The sequence below is a fragment of the Solanum tuberosum genome, unplaced genomic scaffold (assembly GCF_000226075.1).
Source record: "Solanum tuberosum cultivar DM 1-3 516 R44 unplaced genomic scaffold, SolTub_3.0 scf00392, whole genome shotgun sequence".
NCBI classification, from domain to species: Eukaryota; Viridiplantae; Streptophyta; class Magnoliopsida; order Solanales; family Solanaceae; genus Solanum; species Solanum tuberosum.
In genome coordinates, this window is record NW_006239342.1 from 173,102 (window position 1) to 195,300 (window position 22,199).

Here is a 22,199-nt window from a genome sequence, read left to right on the forward strand (position 1 = left end):
TAATTTTGTCTTCGTTATTATCATTTTTTCGGAGGGTATACTAAATTTAAATATATCTATTTTACACACAGATTCACTAGTAAATAGATAAATCCTAAAAGATATAAAAATAGATAGTAATTTATACCCTCGGTATGAGAACATACATTACAAAAATGTGCAAAAAAGAGAGTCTTAAAATGTGTTGAAATTAGAGATTAAATAGGGCCCAATTAAATATGATTTTTAAATGGGTTACATCTTAAATGAGTTGAGATTGACCCAATTCAAATTATCTTGAGCTCAACTCATAAATTTTTGAATGAGTTAGACGAGTTATGTATATTTAGGCTCATTTTGACATTCATAACCGTACATTATATGGAAGTATGAAAAAGAATTTATTGTAATACTTTTTATTGAAAAATCATATTATACATGTCCGTAAGTAGGAGTATGAATTTTTCTCGATGAAAACCATGACAAAAAATTAAAAATATGTTTTTATTTTTTCGAAAACACTTTTCGTAGAATATCAATATGAAAAAAAAACAATTTCAAAAATATAAGAACACTCACTTGGGTTTTAGTTTCGGAGAAAAGATATCTGAAAAAAAACATTTTATTTTTCTATTCAAAATCACATTATTTCCCTTGATAACTTCGATGAAAATGTTTTAACTTCTATATTATAGGCAAAATTAGAGTTTTTGGCTAAAATCATCTCTCAACTATGACTCAAATCTAATGTACATCCTTATATTATCTAAGTTAGTAAAAACCATCCTTATACTATCTAAAAAATAACAAAAGTCATCCTTCAGACTATTTTTGTTAAGAAACTGATTGAACCAATAAAAAATACATTTTTTTAATTTGTTCACCATGTCTTAGCCACGACAAGAAGATCAAAGTTACTTAAAAAAAATAAGGATATGCATAGGAAATGAATCTTTCATTCTCATAATTTAAATTTGTGTATTGTTAGTTTATGTGTTTCTTGCATTATCAAGTAAATTGACTTGCAACAATACACAAGTCTTGAAATATTTATATAGTAGGTTCCGATGGTAGAAAGATTATGTAAAAATTCATTTTACAATGCAATTCACATTTTATACAATGTATAGAAATATTCGAAATTTTGTGAAGTTACATAGGCGTTTAGTTATGAAAAAAATTGAATTACTTTATTTGAAATTTTTGAAGTTGGAATTGTATTTGGCCATACATTTTACAAAGAATATTTAAAATTTGAATATATTTTATCTGAATATGATTTAAACACTCAATTTCTAAAAATTAAAAAAATCACTCAACTTGACTAGCTTGACCATGTGTACATATATTCATTCGACTTAACACATTTTTTTGTTGGTGGCGTGAGTTTCTTAAAAAAAATAGATAAAATGATGAATCTTGCAACTTTTTGGATAATATAAGGATGTTTTTTGTTCACTTAAATAACACAAGGATGTATTTTAGGTTTAAGTCATACTTTAGGGATGATTTTTGTCAAAAACTCGGCAAAACTAATTTATGTCCATAACTTATGTTCGATAAACGAAACCACTATGTTAATATTTAAAGTAACCCGAAAACAAGCTAAAAGCCCAATTCAACACGGGTCAAGTATATTATAAAAAGGATGGCTGACATTTCTCTTATCTTTTATCTTTGGTGATTTTGCCATTGTGGCTCCATAATCCCCTTGGTGAGTTCATCTCTCTCCCCTTCTTCTGTAAATTCAATGTTTTTTTCTTGTACTATATCTAATTTGGTATTCGAAAATGTAGTTAATTTTAGCTGACTTGCAAATCTTGGTTTACTATTCTCTCCGTTTCAATTTGTTAGTTTGGTTTTGGCTTTGGCAAATAATGTAAGAAAGTAAAGAAATTTTGTGAATCTTGTGGGGTTAAACTAATGATATGTAGAATGTACCAAAATGTTCTTTAATCTTGTATGGTGAACAAACATGAAATGTGGAAAGGTAGAATTGAAGAGTTGCTATTGGAAATTGAAATGGAGGGAGTAGTATTTATGTTTCACTAGGATTTGAACTTGAGATGTTATGGTTCTCAATCTACTTTATTGACCGCTAGTAAGATTTTAGGGGACTGCAATGTTGATGAACACACTAGAGTTTATGTTGTTGTTGATACTGGTTTCCTTTGATTTCTCTTTGTTTGTGGGTTAAAGACTTGTCCTTTATGATTAAATATGGTCCTTTTATGACCAATTGCTTGCGTAAGGACTTATTTGCGGAATATTTTTTGGTGTAGAGTTTGCGTAATGCGTTTGTGGTGGAGGGTTTTTGATGTTTGGTGTAATTTTGAAAAAAGCAATGAGTGGAAGTAATGTGTATTGATATCCAAGAGATATAGAATGGAGTAAAGATAGTTGTAATGAGGACTTGAGTACTTTTCTGGTTAGGTGTGTGTGTTTTAGTACATCAATTCATTCGGTATATAGGATTGGGAAATGTATTTTTGAAACATTTTATTTGTTTTCCTCCTTGTTTTATCGTCAAGTTAAATGCATTATTAAAGATTGATAATAAGCTCAGCAAATTGGATTATATTTTGATAAAATTTTGAGTACTAAGAAATGACAATATTATCTTAACACTGGTTGGAGCGAGCGATAAGGAGAAAGAGTTGAAATAGTAGTAATAGGAAATGACTTATCTCATAAGTGAGAGGAGTTATTTCCCCCTTTTGATGGAAACCATTTTTTCTTAGGAAATATTTCTAGGAACCATTTTTTATTACTCTTCTACTGTTCTAGTCATACCAAGCAGTGTTAAAGTCAGAGTCAGACCTTCAGTGGACTTAATATAAAAATATATTTTATCCATTTTGTGTTCGTGATGATCAGAGGAAATTTTAGATTGGCTATAAGATTCTTGGTAGTTGTTATGGTAATAGTTTTGTCCTCTTAGTAGTTCTATGCTCATATTTTTCCCATTGTTAAATATCACTCCCTTTCCTTTAGGCCTCTCATCTCTGAGAGTAAGTGCCGCGAGAGGCTACTGAATTTCTTTGTTTTCTTTGCAGCGTAAAAATGGCAGTGAGTTTGAGTCTTGTTTCCTCATTCAAAGGACTCTCCTTATCTTCCAATTCTCTCCTCGGGGTTTCTCTTCCCATTGCCCCCAAGTTCTCCATTTCCTTCCCGTTGAAATCTCCATTGACAATTGAGTCTGCACACAAGAAAGGAGCAGGTAGCACTAAGAACGGTCGAGATTCTCCTGGACAGAGGCTTGGTGTCAAGATTTATGGTGACCAAGTCGCCAAGCCCGGTTCTATAATTGTTCGCCAGCGCGGTACAAAGGTTTCAATTTTACTTCTTCTGGGTCTCCTCTCTCTTTTTTATTTTTGCCTACATTTACTGTGGAAGTTCTGATAGTTCTTTTGATTGATTAATGGTGCTTGTAATGAATTCAGACCAACCCGCCCAAGTAGAGTATAAATTCCAGTTGTTTTGCTCAATACCTCACAAACATACTAGGTCCTGACATCGTGTCAATATCTCTGCTCTATTCTTCTAGCTTTCTGCATTTGGTTTGTATATTATTCGTTGGAAATATGTGGATCGTCTAAAGAGCGTTAGATTGAGTACAAAACAAGGTATTGGAAGGTTTAAGGGGATACTTATCTTGTTATCATTTGAAGTAATAGATTGCTGTAAGGTTTAAGGTTCTGAGCTCTCGTATCTGATCTATCGTGAAGACATAGTTAGAAGTCCTCTTAAAGAAATGACAAGCACAGTTGTAATCTGCTCTAACTTACAGTCATTTATCTAAATTTAGTATGCAAATCTTTTGGTACTTTAAGGCTGCACACTTGTATATAAATCCGACTTGAGTTGTTCTTCGTTTCTGACAATATGATGATGCTTATTCTGTTTCCTTGATGATTACTAATCGTCCTCTTGGTGATATTTCCAGTTCCACCCAGGAAAGAATGTTGGACTTGGCAAAGATCACACAATATTTTCTTTGATTGATGGACTAGTCAAATTTGAAAAGTTTGGGCCTGACAGAAAAAAGGTTGAGTTCTTTAGCTTACTGCTTGTAGATATGTGGTACACCAGTGTTATTAACGTATACTGAATGTGCAGATAAGTGTTTATCCACGCGAGGTGCAACCTGAAAACCCCAACAGCTATAGAAACCGAAAGAGAGAGTCCTTCAGATTACAACGTGAACGTAGAAAGGCACGAAGAGAAGGTGTCATCCCTGAGCCTCAGTTGATAGTTGCTTCTGCTGCTGAATCCTCCGAGGATAATCCTACAACCACTTGCTGATAATGGTCTTTCGACTTTTTAAACATTCTGTTGTCATTTTGGTTATTGCTAGTAGTTACTTGGGAACACATATGCAGGCACATTTTCTAAACTGTGTTTCTGCCATTGTTGTCTTTTGTTTGTAAATCACTAAATTGTGTTACTGAAAGCATTAGTCTTTGTCACAGTTTGTATGAGTACAGAATGAAATGTATGATTCAGAAGATGCACCTTGGTACAATAGCACAGCCAAAAGAGTTTAAAAGGTCGAGTTTCATTCAGTTTAAGTGTTCAATTCAGAAAAATTATATGTAAAATGGTCCAATTGACAATTCGAGTCAAATATAAAGACCTTTTTCCATCATGTCCAAATTCATGATCAAATTTAAACTGTTTAACTCTCTAAATTCGAATCCTGCCATATAAATTGGGACAATGAGAGTATATTTAAAAGTAAAATGAGTATTATAAGGGTTCATTTGGTATGAGAAGGAATATTAATTTTGGGATAAATGACAAGATTGTATTATACTACATTATTATACCGTAACGATAGGATAAGTTATCTTAGTATACCATGAGAAAACTAATCCTATGAAATAGGATAAATTTATTTATCTTATCCCTCGTAACCATAATTAAACTTTTAGTGGTCTTTTGGTTGGGATCAAGTCATTCTGCAATTAGTTATTCTACTATGTATATGAGATAACTTATCTCATCACTATGACGAAAATGGTGGGATAAATAATCCAGAAACTACCTAATATCTCATACCGAACTTGGGATAAAATAATCCTACATTTTATCATGAATTTATTATACATTATACCTCACACCAAAATTAGTCCGATCCCGAAACAAATATACAAAATGTAAATAGTAAAGGAAAAAACAATATTTGAGATCCGACCCGAAAATGCTGCAAAACAAAATTGTGGCAGCCATACCTCTGTTCCTTTTCTAGAGGATTTTGCGATTCTGGTTGTTCTTCATCAGGTGAGTTCATCTATCTCTTCTCATATTTTAAATTTAGTTCTAATATGTGTTACTCGAGTCGAGTGTAAACCGCACTAGGCAAGTCCTGAACGAGCATGAGCTAAAAGGCCAATAAGGGGTTTCGAACATGAGACCTCTGTCTAAGCCACCCCCGAAGGGTTTGAACCTAAAACCTTATGGTTCTCAATTCTATTGACTAGCCAAATTTTAGCTGACTGCAATTTTGATGAACACACTAGAGTTTATATTGTCATTGATAACGATTTTTTCTGATTTATCTTTGTTTGTGGTTTAAAGACTTGTCCTTTTTGATTAAATCGTGCTCCGTTTATCACCAATTGTTTGTGTAAGGCCTTGTCTGTGGAATCTATTTTGAGGTAGAGTTTGTGAATGAGACTATGGAGGAGGGTCGATGATGTTAGGCGTAATCTTGAAAAGAAGAGTGAATGTGATGTGTATTGCTAGGAGCAAGAGATAATTGTAATTAGGACTAAAGGTGCTTTTTCCATTAGGTGTGTTAGGCATGAAGTGAAATGCTTTTCGGAAAAATAAGTTGTGGGTATTATATGTGAGCATTGGTTGGAGATAGCCGAGGAAGTGGTAAAGTCGGCGTACACTTTACCCTCACCAGACCCCACTTAGCGGGATTTCATGGGGTATGTCGTTGTTGCTGTTGGTTGGAGCTAGCGATATGGAGTAAGAGTTGAAATAGCAGTAAAAGGACATGACTTATGAGATAATTGAGGAGTCATTTTCCTCTTTTGATGGAAAATATTTTCAGTAACCAAACACCAAAACATAACTTCTTATATTTGAAGTTAACAATTTTAAAATGTAGTTGTGGAGAATGATTTTAGTCATACCGAACAGTGCCAAAATCACAATCAGACTTTTCTAGACTTACTATAAAAAATGTATTTTTTTCTGAATTGTGTTGGTGATGATCGGAGTAAATTTTGGATTGGTTATAAGATTCTTGTTGGTTGTTATGTCGATGGTTAGTTCTATGGTCATTACTTTCCATTTTTATACTTGGTACACTTTGGCACATCCTAATACGGTGAAATAGAAACGAGCCTTAGTCTTGAATTCCTTTAAGATCTCTTACATTCAGCTTGTTACCCTTCTTTAAACTTCCAAGATAATTTCAGACTGTTTTTGATATTGTGATATTGGATTCTACAACAGTCCTAATTTGTATGCTTGGGTTGTGCCCAAGTTTTTTTACCTTTTTTTAGTTACATAAGCTTTTTCATTCCATGGGCAAATTCTAAGAGGGTAACCTAAAACCATCTGTATATGGAATGTACTAATAAAATAAAAGAAGGTACTGGACTGGAAATTATATAGCAATAGACGTTTAGATTAGGAAAATGATGCAATTGTAGAATTTGTCAGTGCAAGATGCTTTTTGTGGCTTACATAGTCCGAACCTATACTGATGATAGCTCTAATCAGCAGGTTGATTGAACTGCTCTTGAGTCATAATGTCATTTGTACCTATTTATGTTTGATGCAGGTTTTAGTTTGTATTTAGATTGAGAGGGACAGAATGCAGTCACTGGTAGCCATCTCAGCCATTGCCAATCATCTTACGTGCCTGATATGATATTTTTTGCAAGTTCTTTCATATATTATTTAATGAAGATGGAAAACTCCATCTCCTGGTTCTTGCTTATCATGTTGTTACCCCTTTTCGATCTCTTGGCATTTTATTTGTAGAATCATTTGCCATCTGTCCAAGCCTCGGTGGACAGAGTTACCTTATACTTGTTGTTGATGGGAGGTAGCAGGTATCCCATGGAAGCAAGTTGACCCGGACACCACGGTTATCAAAAAATTAATAATCTGTAGAATCATTTGTAGATCCCTCAACTTGCAACCGGGACTAGGTACTGCATTTATCTTCTAACTTCTGCTGAAAGAGAATCCCACTAAAACTTACTGATAAAAAGATACATATAAATAAGTCCTTCTAAAGCTTATTGCTAACTACAGCTGCAAGCATACTTGAGAATTCTGCAAATTAAGCAGATTCATTTCAATTGAAGAGCTTTTCTTTTGGGTGGCAGGTGGGAGAAGCAGAGGTGGATCCAAGATTTTAAGTGTATGGGTTCTTGATTTTAGTACACTACAACGACTGGTTTTGGGATAGATATCTAATTTACACATCAAGTGAATTTCATTTCTTAACACCATTACATAGTTTGGGCCAAACCTCTACTGGATTCTGCGAACCCATAGCTTGTGGTGTAGATCCGCTGCCGCCCCAGGGGGAGAAAACTGTTAAATGAAAATTTGTTGGTAAATTTACGCCAAATCAAGAATAAAAATGGAAAACTCTGAACAATTTCTCTGAATTATGAATCTAGTGCCTGTTGACTGCAAAGAGACTCAGAATTTAGGGAATGGTACTTACCAGAACCATAAGACCAGCAAGCTATACAAGATGATATTTGGAAGCCTATCTTGCTCTTAATGTTATATAATAGGTCTGTTAGACCAGGTTCTGTATATGCTTGATCAAGTTGTTCTCAAAAGTCATTACAACACAGCCAGTAGAAAAATGCTGATTGCTGAAAGTGAAATAGAGCGACTGTTGCTGCATGGGCAATGAATCATATTGGTGCCCATGAAACTTGGACTCTCCAAAAATGCTGTCGCACTTGTGTTGAATCCTCCAAAAAAGCTACTTTTGGAGGATCCGACTCGCACTTGTTGGCATTTTTGAAGAGTCGGAGCAACTTAGATTGGTCCAATCATCCTACTTATAGACATCTATGTTGATTATTTCACACTCTTGCTCTGAACTTTAAGCATTTCTATCCTTGAAGCCTTTGATTTGTTGCGTTGAGAAAAAAGAAAGTTGATATTGACCATATGCTGCCAAGATGTTCTTACTTTCTATACTGCTCGTGAAAGTATTGACACAGCTCCTCCTTCCGCATGTTTATTGTTCATTTTATCTTCGGCTTCATTGAGATGCCTTATTCTTCTTCTCTTTGTGGTTTAGTGTTTGTTAACCTTCAGCATATCCCTTTTTGTCTCACCACGTTGTCTCTTGTTTGCATCAGTCATCAGGTTCTTGAAGTTGACCGGTGATGGGAAATAGGCCAGCAAAGCCGGAGAGAGATGAGGTGCTTTTGAAGATTGTGCCTCCTCTAGATCAAGCATACGTTCGATGGCTTGCTCGTGACCTCGAGAGAATTCATGGCTTCACTCCAAGAAACCCTCGTGCTGTAAGGCCACCCGATCATTACATAGAATACATGCGCTTACAGGGATGGTTGGATGTCAGCTTAGATGACCCCGACCTTGCTCGTCTACTTAAATAATGGAGTAAATCAACTGCAATACTCTTAAGAACATGTATAAACTTCAAATTGATGTTTAGTTTGCTGTACTGGTACAGTGAGATTCAGATGCTGAGCAGTGGTATGATTTATGAATGGAAATCTTGTCAAATATTTACCTGTATGCTTGAGCTATGTGACTTTATTAGTATGAGTTTGCAACTATTTCCCCCCAGAGGGTTGTGGTGTTCGAGTCATGGGAATAGACTAACCTTGTAGAGAACACTTCCCCCAAGGTTAGTCTATTCCCATGACTCGAACACCCAAGGAGGCCAACTATAACGGCACAAATGCGTATTAGTTGGCAACAACCTCTATATCTCCATAAGATAGACAAAGTCTAGATACACTTTACCCTCTCAAACCTCTTGTATGGGATTTCATCGGGTATGTTGCTATTATACAAAGTTATGATATATTTTTCAAGTGATGTGAATCTTGCTCCTCCTTTTAGTTTTGTTGAGTAGGTTTCAATGATTATTTTCATAATTGTTTAATCTAGTGTGACTTACTTCTGATTTAAAACTGACTAACAATTCAAACGATAACCTAACCTCTAATGGCTAATAATCAATAATGAATATCGTAATAATTCTCTAACAACATATCTACAAATCGATAAGCCGTATCGAACCGTATCCCTAATCCAATAGACCCTTAATATTGTATTTATAACCAAACAAATATTATTGATGACTATATATGATTATCGCTATGCAAGTAACTTTTTTTTAACCGATTAACTAAACATATTAAAATTTCTATCAATAAATAAATTTTTATGGAGCCCATAGAATTCAATTTGACATGTGAAAATAGAGGGTGCAAACTAGATCCAAACTTTCTTAACCATATGATTAAACTATAATTGCATATCATATTGCTAAAAAAAAAAACATAGTACTAAAGTACCATTTATTTAATTTGATTAATTAATTTTTATAATATAGTATATTTTTATTTACAAATAACTGCAAATTCCCTCCACCTATATATCCGAACCAAATTCCCTCTCTTTCTTCTTCTTCTTCTTCTTCCCTTTCTCTCTCTTCCCGCTATTTTCCTTTTCCCTTTTCCCAATTTCAGATCTCATCTTCTTCATCTTTTTCAACTCAATTCTCCTTTTTTTCCATCAATTCCCAATTTTTTGCCAAGCCCCATATGCCTAAAACTTCAAGAATCGAAAAGGGCTTTCAATTTCATCAATTTTACCTCTTGTTTTGTCACTGAAAACAAAAAAGATAAGACTTTTTTGGGAATTTTGGGAGTTTTTAGCAGGTGGGGTTGTTCAAGAACGAAGATTTTAGCAGATCATGAAACCCCAACAGCAGCAGCAGCAGCAACAATCTTTGAAGCGTCAGCTTCAGTTTTCGTCGATTAAACCGGTGTTTGGTGACTACCACCGGTTTTCCACAGAACCAGTTGATTGTTCCTCTCAAGAACCCCCTGGAATTGTTGTGAAGACTCCGGTGAGCTTTTTTTACTGTTATTTAGTGTCTTACTGATGTAATATATGTGTGTGGTGTAAATTGAACAGTGTTGTGTAAAAATTGCTGTTGGAGTTTGGGTATTAATGGTGAAATTGGATTTATTGATTGCTGGTTAAGATGTTTGACTGGAAAATTTGAGGTTTTGTGTTGTTTAAGTGAAGCTTTTGAGGTGGGTTTGACTTGAATTGTAGTTTTACTGTTAAGGCTCTTGTGAGCTCTCCAATTGTGTAATGCTATGCTGTGTATCTTTCTGTGACGTAGTTTGCTTTATTGTTGAATGACAGTGGTAGAAATGGATCAAGGAACTGGTTGTGTTAAATGTTGTTGAATTTTGGATATCGAGACTAGTGAGCTTTCTTTGTGATTCTTTAGTGCCTTACTGATGCAATATAGGTGTGTTTATGGGATAAATGAACAGTTTTATGTATAATCTGTTGTTGGCGTCTGGATATTAAATGGTGAAAGTTGCTTTATTGATCGTTGGTTAAGATTTTCGACTGGAAAAATTGAGGTTTTGTGCTGTTTAAGTGAAGTTTTGAGGTGGCTTTGACTGGAATTCTTGCTTTACAATTCAGGCTCTTGTAAGCTCTCCATTTTCCTTAATGCTATGCTGTATATCTTTCTGTGATGTAGTTTACTTTATTGTTGTGTGCCAGTGGTATAAAATGGATCAAGGAACTGGTTGTGCTAAATGTGCTGTTGAATTTTGGATGGTATAGTGGTCATAGTAGCTTTATTGAGCTCAACTTGTTTCTCCAATCGGAAAAGCATTTGAGAAATGTTTCAAAGGGACTATGCGTAAGTATCTGAGAAATGTTTCAGATGTAGCACACTATTTATTAGGTTTTATAGGACATATTCTTTTTGATACGAGTCTCTAGAACCTTGATCTAGTGGAAGATTTGGTAGTATTTAATCTACCACCAAACTTAAGGAAGACTAATTTATCGGGCATATTCTCTAATTTAATTTTTCTCTTTCCTTTTATTGGTTTTGGGGAATGTTTAAACCAATGAACTTATGGTCTCATTACATCCTTGCACTGAGCAGCTATTTGATGGTTGTTTCATCTGTTTTTTCCATAGCAATACATCCGTCTTCAGTTATCCAAGCTATGAACTGTTAGTATGACCATCAGTGTGACTAATTTTCACTTATTATTCAAAGTGTTGATAGTATGTGATTAATTTGCCATTGTTCATGCGAAATACTTGTTAATTTAAAATGAAACTTGCACTTAGCCTATGCTAATTTAAAGGAGATGCATGCAGTTGACAAGTTCACATTTATATATCAATTTCATTTTCAGACACAATTTAGGTTAAATCTTTAAAATAATTTGCTGACAGAACTTGGGGTACTCAATTGTCTTTTTCAGCCACTGAAGCGGAAGAGTGCAGCAGCAAATTATGGACAGGGGGTTGGTGACCGGAATCCAGCTTCTGGATATGCTAATGTCAACAGTCCCATACAGACACCAGTATCTGGAAAAAATGCACAGAAAGTTCCTAGGACTTCAAAGGCCAGATCTGCTTCTCAAGCTGTTACCTCCAATGTTGGTGAGGATTTTTGAGAAAAATGTTTCATTCAAAATGTTAGTGTACTTCATGTACTTTCAATGGAGCATTCAGTATAGCAATCTTACTTCTGCAAGTCAGTAAATTGTAGATTATCTGCTGCTGCTTCTTTTCATACCCTTCTCTCTCTCAATCCTTATCTTTGTTGTTCACTTTTTCTGAGACAAACCTTATTTATATAAGCAGAGAATTACTAGTTCTAACTTTTGCTTATTGAATTTACAGGATCCCCTTCAGGCAATAATGTTACTCCTGTTGGTCCTTGTCGATATGATAGCTCCCTGGGTAAATTAAAACTTTGATGACATAATTGTTGATTTGTCCTTCAATCTATTATTTCTCTAATGCCTGAGTTGTTTTAAAGTGTTACATATTTGTGGTTTATTGGATACTTCTCTGGCAATTACCTGTTAAATGGAAGAGCTATATACTAAACTAGTACTTATAACAGCATCTCTTGATTTCCATTCAGGTCTTCTAACGAAGAAGTTCATCAATCTAATCAAACATGCAGAAGACGGTATGCTTGATCTAAATAAAGCTGCTGATACATTAGAGGTGAAGTTCAATTTATTCAAACAATGCAGAAGACAGTATTCTGAATCTTGATGCTACTATGCCTGATGAGGTCTTACCAGTTTAGGTGGTTATTTCTTATAACAGGTGCAGAAAAGGCGTATATATGACATCACAAATGTCCTGGAAGGCATTGGGCTGATAGAAAAGAAACTCAAGAACAGGATCCAGTGGAAGTATGGGCGGAGATACTCATCCAATTTGAATAAATTGCTCAGTTGTTTATTATCAATATTTATAATGCGATTCGGGATAATTCAGAGAAAACATAAGTTAAAATATGATTTTAAACATTATTATGTAGGGGTCAAGGTGTCTCGAAACCAGGAGAAGCTGACGAGAGTGTTGCAAGTTTACAGGTAAGGACCATTACTCCAATGCCTGTTGTATTTCTTAATGTTTTTTAGTTTACACATTTGTCCTCTAAAAGTGAAGTAACTTGAGCAAAAGGGGCTCGGACTGATGAAAAGATCCTCTATTTTTTCACAAAACAACAGTTTTAAGCATTCCAATGCTCTTAATTTTAATCTGTGCCTCCTCTGCTGAAGGCTGCTAACTTGCATTTACCTGCTAGTAACATTTTTAATGGTATTCTCTTATCGGGAGTTTGCACTCTTGCAGGCAGAAGTGGAAAAGTTGACGGTTGAAGAGCATAGATTAGATGACCAGATAAGGTATGTTATTTGCTGTAGGGTTCATCTTTTTATTCACCATAGGAGGACTCACTGGAATAGTTCTGGCTAATTCTGGGCTAGACATTGCTCTACATTAACTTGTAATACAAAAATCCAACAGTGCTTTGCTTCATCTCTGACCTTACATTGTGTTATTGTTCGCTTCTTTCAGAGAAATGCAGGAAAGTTTAAGGGACCTGAGTGAAGATGAAAATAATCAAAGGTAGCATCTTTGGCTTAAATATGATTAACATTCTGCTCATGCGATTTTTGATGGATTTAGCTGCTCACCATTTTCTTCTTCATTCTTAAATACTGATATCCTGAAAATTTCTTTTCAAAGATGGCTTTTCGTCACTGAAGATGATATCAAGAGCTTACCTTGTTTCCAGGTAATATTTTAACCCTCCTTCCAATTTTTCCATTCCCTTTCTTTCTAAATGCAACCTTCAATAATTGACCGCTTAGTCTAAAAATTGATTGGTTCGATCAGAATGAAACATTGATAGCAATTAAAGCTCCACATGGTACCACTTTAGAAGTTCCAGACCCTGACGAGGTAACCTATATCTCCTTATTACAGAAAAAATATTGTTCCGTTTCTTGCCCTTTCACTTCCACACATCTTAGCATGTCCTTCTTGCCTCTATTAGGCTGTTGATTATCCACAAAGGAGATACAGAATAGTGTTACGGAGCACGATGGGCCCCATTGATGTTTACCTAGTCAGGTATTTGCTGCTTCTTAGCACAATATGAATCCAGAATGGAGAGAAGGGGAGGGATGTTTCTAATCTTTTTACATTATATGGGGTATAATGGATATATTTCAATCTTTGAAACTAGAGTTGTGTTTTATTTAGTCAATTTGAGGAGAAGTTTGAGGAGGTAAATGCTGTTGAGGCACCCCCAAGTGTGCCTTCAACGTCTGGTCTGAATGAGAAGGCAACTGCAACATTGGCTACCGAGGAGAATGAAGAAGTTGATATTGGCATGGAGGGAAAAGAAAATCAAAATGTGCGCTCAGAAGTTGGTACTTCACAGGACTTTATGACTGGAATCATGAAGATTGTTCCAGATGTTGATGTAAGTTACTGTTTACGAGCATTGCATTAACCTCTCGTTACACGCATTACATTAACTGTTCATGGGCATTATTAAATAATTGCAATGCTATTGAATGCGGGGCAAAAGTAAGAAAGTACGACCCATAAAGCATTTGCATTTTGCCATTCCTTGAAGAATAGATGTTTCAGACACGATCATATTTATTATGATAAAATTTAGGATTTGAATAACTATGGTTTTCAGTTTCTAATTATTTTCAATCTTTCAGAACGAAGCAGATTACTGGCTTTTGTCAGATGCAGATGTTAGCATCACTGACATGTGGAGGACAGAATGTATCCTTCTGAAATCTGTTTTCTGTTATTATCAAAAGGATTTAACTTTATATATATTGATTCTAACACTATCGATGTATTATGGACGGTTACATGTAGTTACCTTTTTAGGCAACCTGTTTTGTGCATCGAAGTTGAACTTTTATTGAAATTACTTCTCTGAATGTAACATCCTTAACTCGGAAATAGCTGCTATTGACTGGAACGAGTTGGATGTAATTCAAGAAGATTATTCAATCGCTAATGTCAGTACCCCAAGAGCCCAAACTCCACCACCCGCCACAACTGAAGTACCTTCTGCTGCTAACACTTACGGGTGCTAAATGGTATTTGCTGGTGCTTGTATGGATGCTCTCGTTTAGTTTTCTAAAAGATGAATGCTTGCTCCATCTGCACGATGAATGCTTGTATTATTGGTTGAACAAAAACTTCTACATTAGATTCAATCCCCTGTACAGCCATTTGAACTCTATAAAGGAAAGAACAAGTGCATCCAGGGCTGTTGCATTTGAGGCTCAAGATATTGCTAGACTCGAGCCGGTTGTTCATTGTACAGTTTAGATATACTTAGATTGCACTTGTAATAGCAACAGTCGGTAGGTTAAGCTGTCGATATCTTGCCTCGTGTATTGTATAACTCATTGCTTTCTATGATCTTAGCTCTAACAATATAATTAGGTTGATTTAGCCTAGATTATTCTCATACTTTGGACAAGTTTTATTTAGTTGCTGCAGTTCTTTTTACATTTGAATGTGTCTGGAGTTTGCTTCTCTGCTATTCAAGTTCTCAAATTGCATCTATTGAGAAAGGGGGACTTGGAGCAATAGTAAACTGTTGAGTCGTGAAATCAACCGTTGATGCTTGCTTTTATCTTACTGCCTGCACTACACCCCCTTGGGGTGCAGAACTTTCCCAATCCTAGTACGAACGTGAGATACTTTGTGGATTGAGGCTAAATTGAGAAGAACGATAGAACATCGATGAAAACCTGTATTTCCAGTTATATACTGAGCTAAATCTTGCACTTATCAACAGTGTTGTTATACTTGGCTATAACAATCAAATACTAGTAAGATAATTAACCTGTAGTATTTACTAACACACATATTATATCTGCAGCAAAATTGTGTTCAAAATCAACCTAGTTTTACTTCTCTTTATCAACTTTCTTTCCAATCCAACTAGCAACAATTGGTGTTAAAGCAACAGTAGGGGGGAATCTAATAGGTGATGCAGCTTTGTGAGCAGCATAAGCCAATGCAAAAGTTCCCACTTTCTCACCAGTCTCATCAGTAGAAATTCCCACCTGCAAAATATATATATGAGTTCCTATAGTCAAAACGCTTGCAATATTAGGACTGAGATGAGTTTAAATGGAGCAATATGGACGACGAGAATTCATACTAGCCAATCCTAACTTGTTTGAGATTGAGACGTAGTAATAGCAGTTGTAACATGCCAACCTACACTTTACATCGTATTCATGCATCTCCTCATCAGTACACGATAAATTACTCAACTATGAAAAAGTCGGTCAACTATGTGCTTTTCTCTCAGAAAGTCACTCAACTATGGAGATTTTAATTAAAAAATCAAAGTTGAGTGACTTTCTGAGAAAAAAATCTCATAGTTGAGTGACCATTTGAGATATTATCTCAATTTTCATTGACTGCCAGACTATATTACTCGGACTCTTCAAATTTGTTGCGCACTACTTTTGGGAATCCAAAATGCACCCGACAACAGCTTTGAAGAGGCCGAGCAGCATAGACAACCATGTCACACCTTAAAGGTGTAAGAAGACATTCTTTTGGAGGATCCAACATGAACCAGCCAACATTTCTGAAGAATCCGAGCAGCATAGCTGCCAGGCCACACACCTTGGAGGTGCAAGAACACATTATATCTCTTTCCTCCTTTTCTACTAATTCATTCAAACAAAACTTAATAGCAAGTTTGTGTTGGAAAAAGTGTACCTTTTGTAGCAAGGATTGAACATCAACACCAGAATTGATGAGAGCATAACAGAGACCAAATGATATCAATGAGAGAGTAATGGAAGTTGCTAAATAAGCTCCTCCATATTTTGCCAAAAGCTCTTTTGCTTGATCCCCTTTTGATTTCTTATCCTTGTTCTCTTCATCTCCATCCTCTTTTGAGCTAAATATCTGAAATCATTTAATATATTAAAAAAGATAATCTTTTGTATGTGTTACTTGAATCGAGGATGTATCGAAAACAGTCTCTCTGTGTACGTTCAATCCTCTCCAAATCCCACCTTATGAGATTATACTCGATAGATTGTTGTTTGTAAAGGATATTCTTTTGTAGGGGTTTCTTGGACAGGGGTAAGCAAGAGGCAAAATAGAATGGTAGAAACTTATTCGTCAGCAACTGTTTATATTAAAACAATAAATGTATGATACGTGTTTTGCACACTTAATCAACCCCAATTAATTAACATATTTTTCACCTCTTTGTTTCACTTAACCATAGTAATTTATTATTACTCCCTCTTTCCCTAATTATTTGTCCACTTTTGAATTGACACACTTATTAAAAAAACAATTAATGATATAATGAATTTACCATTTTATCCCTATTAATTATGAAGTTGATGAATTAAAAACTTAATATTTTCAAGAAATTAAACAGTTAAAGAAATTAATTGAAGGTATAATAGGTAAAAAAAAAATTTTATTCTTTCTTGATTTGTCAAAATGAACAAGTAATTAGGGACAATTAAAAAAAGAAAAAATAAACAAGTAATTAGGAACAGAAAAAGTATCAATTAATAGGATAAAATAATAAACTCACTATATCAATTAAATATTATTTTTCTTAATAGATATGTGAAGTCAAAATTTGACGAGTAAATCCGAACAGAAAAGAAGAGTACCTTCCATAGGCCAGCTTCTAGACCAAATTTCTTTGTGATTTCCTCAGCAGACTTAACTTCTTCTGTTGTTTTCTCCTTCAATGCTCTAATTTTAAACTTTTTATTGGAATTTGAGGTACCTGAATTTAGTACCTTGTTTGGTTTTCTTAAATTTGGAAAAACAGGAAATAAAGAACAAAGAGCAATTTTACTGTGCTGAGAAGAAATTTGCAAAGCAGAAGCCATCTTTTTTTGAGTTTATCCAAACGTGGCGTTAGTTCTCTTCTTCTTTTAGGAGTGGACTCAAATGGAGAGTTAAACAAAAAAAAAATCAGATGGAGAGAAAGACAAGTTTCATTATTTCTAGCCTTTCTTTGTTTTAACAAATGAAAAAATGGAGATATTCTATATTCCTTACTATTGGGCTTCCTACTTCTTTTTTGGGCCTAGTCCAATCATACATAAAAAAAAAATTAAAAAGAAAGATTTTTCCCGTGTTTGGTATCCACGTTAGAACTCGACTAAAATCTAAATTCATGCCGACTCCGTACCCCCAAGAAGCTACTCGAACTCGAGATCTCTGATTAAGGATGAAGGAGTACTTACCATTCCATTGCAATCTTTGTTGCTCCAATCATATACTCTACTAAAAATTAAGAAAAATTATGTGACGTGGCAAATATTTAATTGTATTTATGATAAATAGTTATAATCTTAAAAGATTATGAACAATAGCTATGTTTTGGGTTATGTAGTAAATACTCAACTAATACAATGATTGTAGCTAATTATAATTATGTTTGTAATTACCCTTTTAAACTACCGTTATTTATGAAATTTTCTCAAATAATCAGGTGGGATAACCAGTTTTTGGGTTTCTCATGAGTTTTTAGCCAACATTTGAAAAGTAAATGAAAAATAGTCGCACTTTAATGGAAAAGTAAAATTTAAACAAAAGTATCCTTACTTAAAACATGAAATGACGTATGTAGATTTAAATTCCGTTAATTATTTTTTGATTTTATATTTATAAATGTTTAAACCTCATAATTATAATTTTTTATTTTGAAACTCTAAAAAATTTTAAACCTCTTTTTTGGTTTTGAACTTATAAATATTTAAACTTTATGAATAGTAAGTTATACATTCATTATTATAACTTACTACTCAATTTTAAATAATTTATTTTTCATAATTATCAGTGGACCTGATAATTTGAATTGTTTTTTTTTTCTTTTAATGAATATCAAACATTGCTTAGTAATGAAGGGAACTACATTTTGCTATTTTCTTGAAGTGAAAAATTTTAGAGTGACCGAATTACTCTATATAAAAATTTTCTCCCCTTTTATTTTATACAAATTAAATGACTAAATTGATTGCAATTTGGAAGACAACTTAGCTCTAAATTGATGCATTACTTGAAATTGAAAATGAGAACTAATCTAAAAATTTCCTTAAGCAGAAGTAAATTAACTATTAAGAAAGCAAACAAAATCTTGAAAATATACCACTAAAGATGGTAGTGAAATTGCAAGTACTATTCAATTTTTAATTAGAGGTCTCGAGTTTGAACCGTGAGTATATAGTCATCTTTATTAAGAGAATTTATCTCTCAAAGTGAAACTTTTCGATGCGAATTCAGATTGATCAAACTTCAAAACAGATGTTGAATATCAAGTGAAAAGAAAAGACAACCTTGAAAACATAGCTATTGTTCCTTTTAGCAAAATTTTGGTAATAGGTAAAGCTCATTCACCAACTAATTAATGATATATGAACATGAAAATGTGGATAAATGTTTTTTTTAAGAAAAAAATTAATGTTTATAAGTAAGTACAAAAATATTATCTCAAGAGCAATGATATATAATCGAATAAAATACTATAAGGATGGAATAAGATGAAGTGAGAGTTAGGAGGTAGCAAAAGTGGGATGAGATGGAGTGAGAGTTCGGGGATAGCGAAGGAAGATGAGACACTAAACTTAAAAGGTCACTTATCGGAAAAAAAATTCACTACTTCAATTATGTAAATTATTTTTCTCATTTTATTTTTTTTTAAAATTGTTTTAAAAAGATCCAACATAATTTGACAAACCGAACATACAAAAAATATTAAAAAGCATTTTTCAAAAAATATTTCCCCTCACCAAACACTCCCCTATTCTCATTATATATTTTTTTTCCTAAAAAAAATGCACATTTCGATAGAATAATAAAAAGACCTATCAGTGGGCTCTTCAAATCATGTATTACTTGTAATTTACTTCACTCTTCATATTTTTCATTTTATACTAAGATATTTATGTAGATATAACGTTTATCGGTTACTTTGTGGTGATATTTTTAAAAAAAAATCCAATTTCGAATAATTTAAGGACACAATTGAATATTTTTTTTTATTTTGTTTTGAAGCAACTATACGTTGAAAGGGTTTTTTATTTTTGAGTTACTTGACTAATTAATTAAAGGATATTTTTAAGCTAGTTAACTAATAATGAGACTTATATTTTATCAAAAAATATAAGAATAAAATTGACCTATTTCAAATAGTTCACATAATTTTTAGCCCTTTTCCCGGTTCACAAATAACCACATCTTAATCCCTACAATAAAAAAAACAATCAATCATTGTCTTAATTTTTTATAATAATATTAAATTTTTAAATATTGGATAGTTGAAACTTGCGTGTGTGTAATCAAATACCATTTACATATCCAATCTTTAAAAAAAAATTGTGTTCGTAATTACTCTTTGGAATTTGTGTACACACATACTTTTCAAAGTTGACTCGTTAAAAATGTTAAAATTACTTTTCTTAAATTAAATGTATATCAAAATTGACTTTATTTCATATAGGATAAAAATAAAGTATGCAATATGCATACATTCAATTTTTTCCAACCTTCATTTATAAAATCACATTAAAATAAGTTATTATCGTAAGCACTTTAATATTTATCGAGAGTATAAATAAGCTTAGCTAGATATGTATTTTCCATCTTACCTTTAAAGAGTCAACTACCTAGCTCTACACAATTATTATGCACGTCTCTCTTACTTGTTATCTACGGCAAATTAATTGGATAATCTAATAAAATAAATTGACACAAATTTATTAAAAATATTTCAAGTTCTACACACGGTTTTAATTTGTTTGATTTGTATGTTGGGATTATAATTTATAGTATGAAGATTTAATTTAATTATAATAAAATTATTTAGTAAATATATTTTGTCCAAATCTTCTTTTTAAAGTTGAGAATCTATCCAAAATAAAATATATAAATGTCATGTATATTATATAGAATCAATTAAAAAGAGAATAATAATAACAACAAATAATATGATAACTAAATAAATAGCAGGTAATATTAAAATTCTTGAAAATTCAAACAAAATTTTATACTTTAAAGTTATTTTTTCACATCATCAAATCCCACTCTTCATCCATATCCTTAGACAAAACGTAAAAGAAAGAGACCAGAAAAAAAAAATGCAAAAAAAATCCTCAATATGATCCCCCTTTATCCTCCCATATGGATCAAATAAATAAATGCAAATGACCAATATACAAAATCTTATAAGGGTACAATATTATGTAGTCTTATTCTTATCTTACACTAGAAAGACAGTTTTTGAAAAATTCTCTGTTCAAAGAAAACCAAAATTGAACATCAATAATAATAACATACGTAGTGTAATTAGATATAAAAAGGATAAAATATAAATTTTTTTTTACCTAAATACACAATTTATTTTACAATATTCTTTAAACTTTCCTCCCATTTGAAAAAATTACAAAAATTTCCACTCTCTCCTATTTTCGGATACATCACTTTACACGATGTATCGGTCATATACATCACTTTATGCGATGTATAGGGACGTACGCTATGTACCGATGTGTTGAATGAAGTATCCGAAACGAGGACGTTTTGGGTTGTATAAATTGTATTTTGTGTAAAATTTGGAAAAGACCAGATATTAGATGTAATTAATTCTTAGCACTATGTGTTTTGTGTAAAATTTTCCAAAATATACGCAAATCTTATCTCCATCTTTTTGGTCAATTATTATTAAACAGTCAAAACAATATTTTCTTTGACCATGAATGTTTTCTAAATATTTATAATATTAATTAATTCGACCAAATAAAAATTGAAACATTATATCACAAGTTAACTCATTTATTTCCTTCTATATAACACCTTATTTTTCTTCTTCTTCAAAATGTGTTAAAAAATGTCTTCAAAAAACAAAAAAAAATGGAATTGCATTACTTCCAATGGAACAGCAGGCTGTGGTTGCAGCAAGCCCAAATTATCAGAAATTATTCAGCCCAAACCCAAGCCCAGGCCCAAACCCGAGCCCAATTATCACTCATCTTCAACCGCTAATTCAGATTCACCATCTCCGACGATTTTGCCGGCGAAGATCGTCGGAAGTGTGGCCGTAGTAAAGGATTCCGATGATCCGTTTGGGGATTTCCGGCAATCGATGTTGCAGATGATAACGGAGAAGGAGATTTACTCGTACGATGATTTGAATGAGCTTTTGAATTGTTTTTTACAGCTGAATTCGCCTTCTCATCATGATATTATTGTTCAAGCTTTCATGGAGATCTGGAATAATGGGAAAAATTGTTTCCAAAGAGGATCCTAATTAACTTTTTTTTTCCTTTTTTTTGGGGTGAATTCTCGTTCAATTGCTCGAATTCTTCAAAATTGTTAGATAGTAACATGTTGGGATCGGAGAATTTAATATGACTTATGAGTAATATATATGGAAAAATTACTGAAATATATGTCTTATATTTCTCTTATTTCCAATACCCTTTCTATTTCTAAAATCCCTTATTTATTTAATGTATTTGAACTACATATTAATATATTTGAGCTAGTTTTTAATGTATTCGAACTACATATTGTGTATCCGAGCTATATATTATGTATCTGGTTTATGTTATAATGTATCCGAGATA

The 22,199-nt window shown here is 33.2% G+C and overlaps 5 protein-coding genes across 6 annotated transcripts; 4 read left to right on the plus strand and 1 right to left on the minus strand.

The window, feature by feature from the left end:
* Positions 1 to 1,607: 1,607 nt before the first annotated feature.
* Positions 1,608 to 4,504, plus strand: LOC102593316 (50S ribosomal protein L27, chloroplastic). Its single transcript, XM_006362794.2, has 4 exons — positions 1,608 to 1,693; positions 3,036 to 3,309; positions 3,926 to 4,027; positions 4,099 to 4,504. The coding sequence occupies exons 2-4, from the start codon at positions 3,043 to 3,045 to the stop codon at positions 4,282 to 4,284; spliced, it is 555 nt and encodes a 184-aa protein (XP_006362856.2). The 5' UTR covers positions 1,608 to 1,693; positions 3,036 to 3,042; the 3' UTR covers positions 4,285 to 4,504.
* Positions 4,505 to 5,173: 669 nt separating this feature from the next.
* On the plus strand, positions 5,174 to 8,739 carry LOC102593640 (uncharacterized). 2 transcript variants are annotated; one of them, XM_015303211.1, is made up of 3 exons: positions 5,179 to 5,262; positions 6,782 to 6,826; positions 8,337 to 8,739. In XM_015303211.1, exon 3 carries the CDS (start codon positions 8,364 to 8,366, stop codon positions 8,595 to 8,597), a length of 234 nt encoding a protein of 77 aa, XP_015158697.1. In that variant the 5' UTR covers positions 5,179 to 5,262; positions 6,782 to 6,826; positions 8,337 to 8,363; the 3' UTR covers positions 8,598 to 8,739. The 2 variants fall into 2 exon arrangements, with proteins under 2 accessions (XP_006362857.1, XP_015158697.1); XM_006362795.2 differs by lacking the exon at positions 6,782 to 6,826 and having other exon boundaries at positions 5,174 to 5,262.
* Positions 8,740 to 9,642: 903 nt separating this feature from the next.
* On the plus strand, positions 9,643 to 15,078 carry LOC102593965 (transcription factor E2FB). The gene is made up of 14 exons (XM_006362796.1): positions 9,643 to 10,084; positions 11,484 to 11,664; positions 11,908 to 11,967; positions 12,155 to 12,240; positions 12,346 to 12,434; positions 12,563 to 12,617; positions 12,880 to 12,932; positions 13,105 to 13,155; positions 13,276 to 13,324; positions 13,426 to 13,491; positions 13,586 to 13,662; positions 13,795 to 14,017; positions 14,268 to 14,334; positions 14,524 to 15,078. Exons 1-14 carry the CDS (start codon positions 9,929 to 9,931, stop codon positions 14,655 to 14,657), a joined length of 1,347 nt encoding a protein of 448 aa, XP_006362858.1. The 5' UTR covers positions 9,643 to 9,928; the 3' UTR covers positions 14,658 to 15,078.
* A 234-nt stretch (positions 15,079 to 15,312) lies between these two features.
* Positions 15,313 to 17,594, minus strand: LOC102594292 (uncharacterized). The gene is made up of 3 exons (XM_006362797.2): positions 17,235 to 17,594; positions 16,312 to 16,503; positions 15,313 to 15,641 (listed from the first exon to the last, which is right to left on the minus strand). Exons 1-3 carry the CDS (start codon positions 17,457 to 17,459, stop codon positions 15,483 to 15,485), a joined length of 576 nt encoding a protein of 191 aa, XP_006362859.1. The 5' UTR covers positions 17,460 to 17,594; the 3' UTR covers positions 15,313 to 15,482.
* A 3,866-nt stretch (positions 17,595 to 21,460) lies between these two features.
* Positions 21,461 to 21,880, plus strand: LOC107057995 (transcription repressor OFP6). Its single transcript, XM_015303198.1, has one exon. It carries the CDS (start codon positions 21,461 to 21,463, stop codon positions 21,878 to 21,880), a length of 420 nt encoding a protein of 139 aa, XP_015158684.1.
* Positions 21,881 to 22,199: the final 319 nt, after the last annotated feature.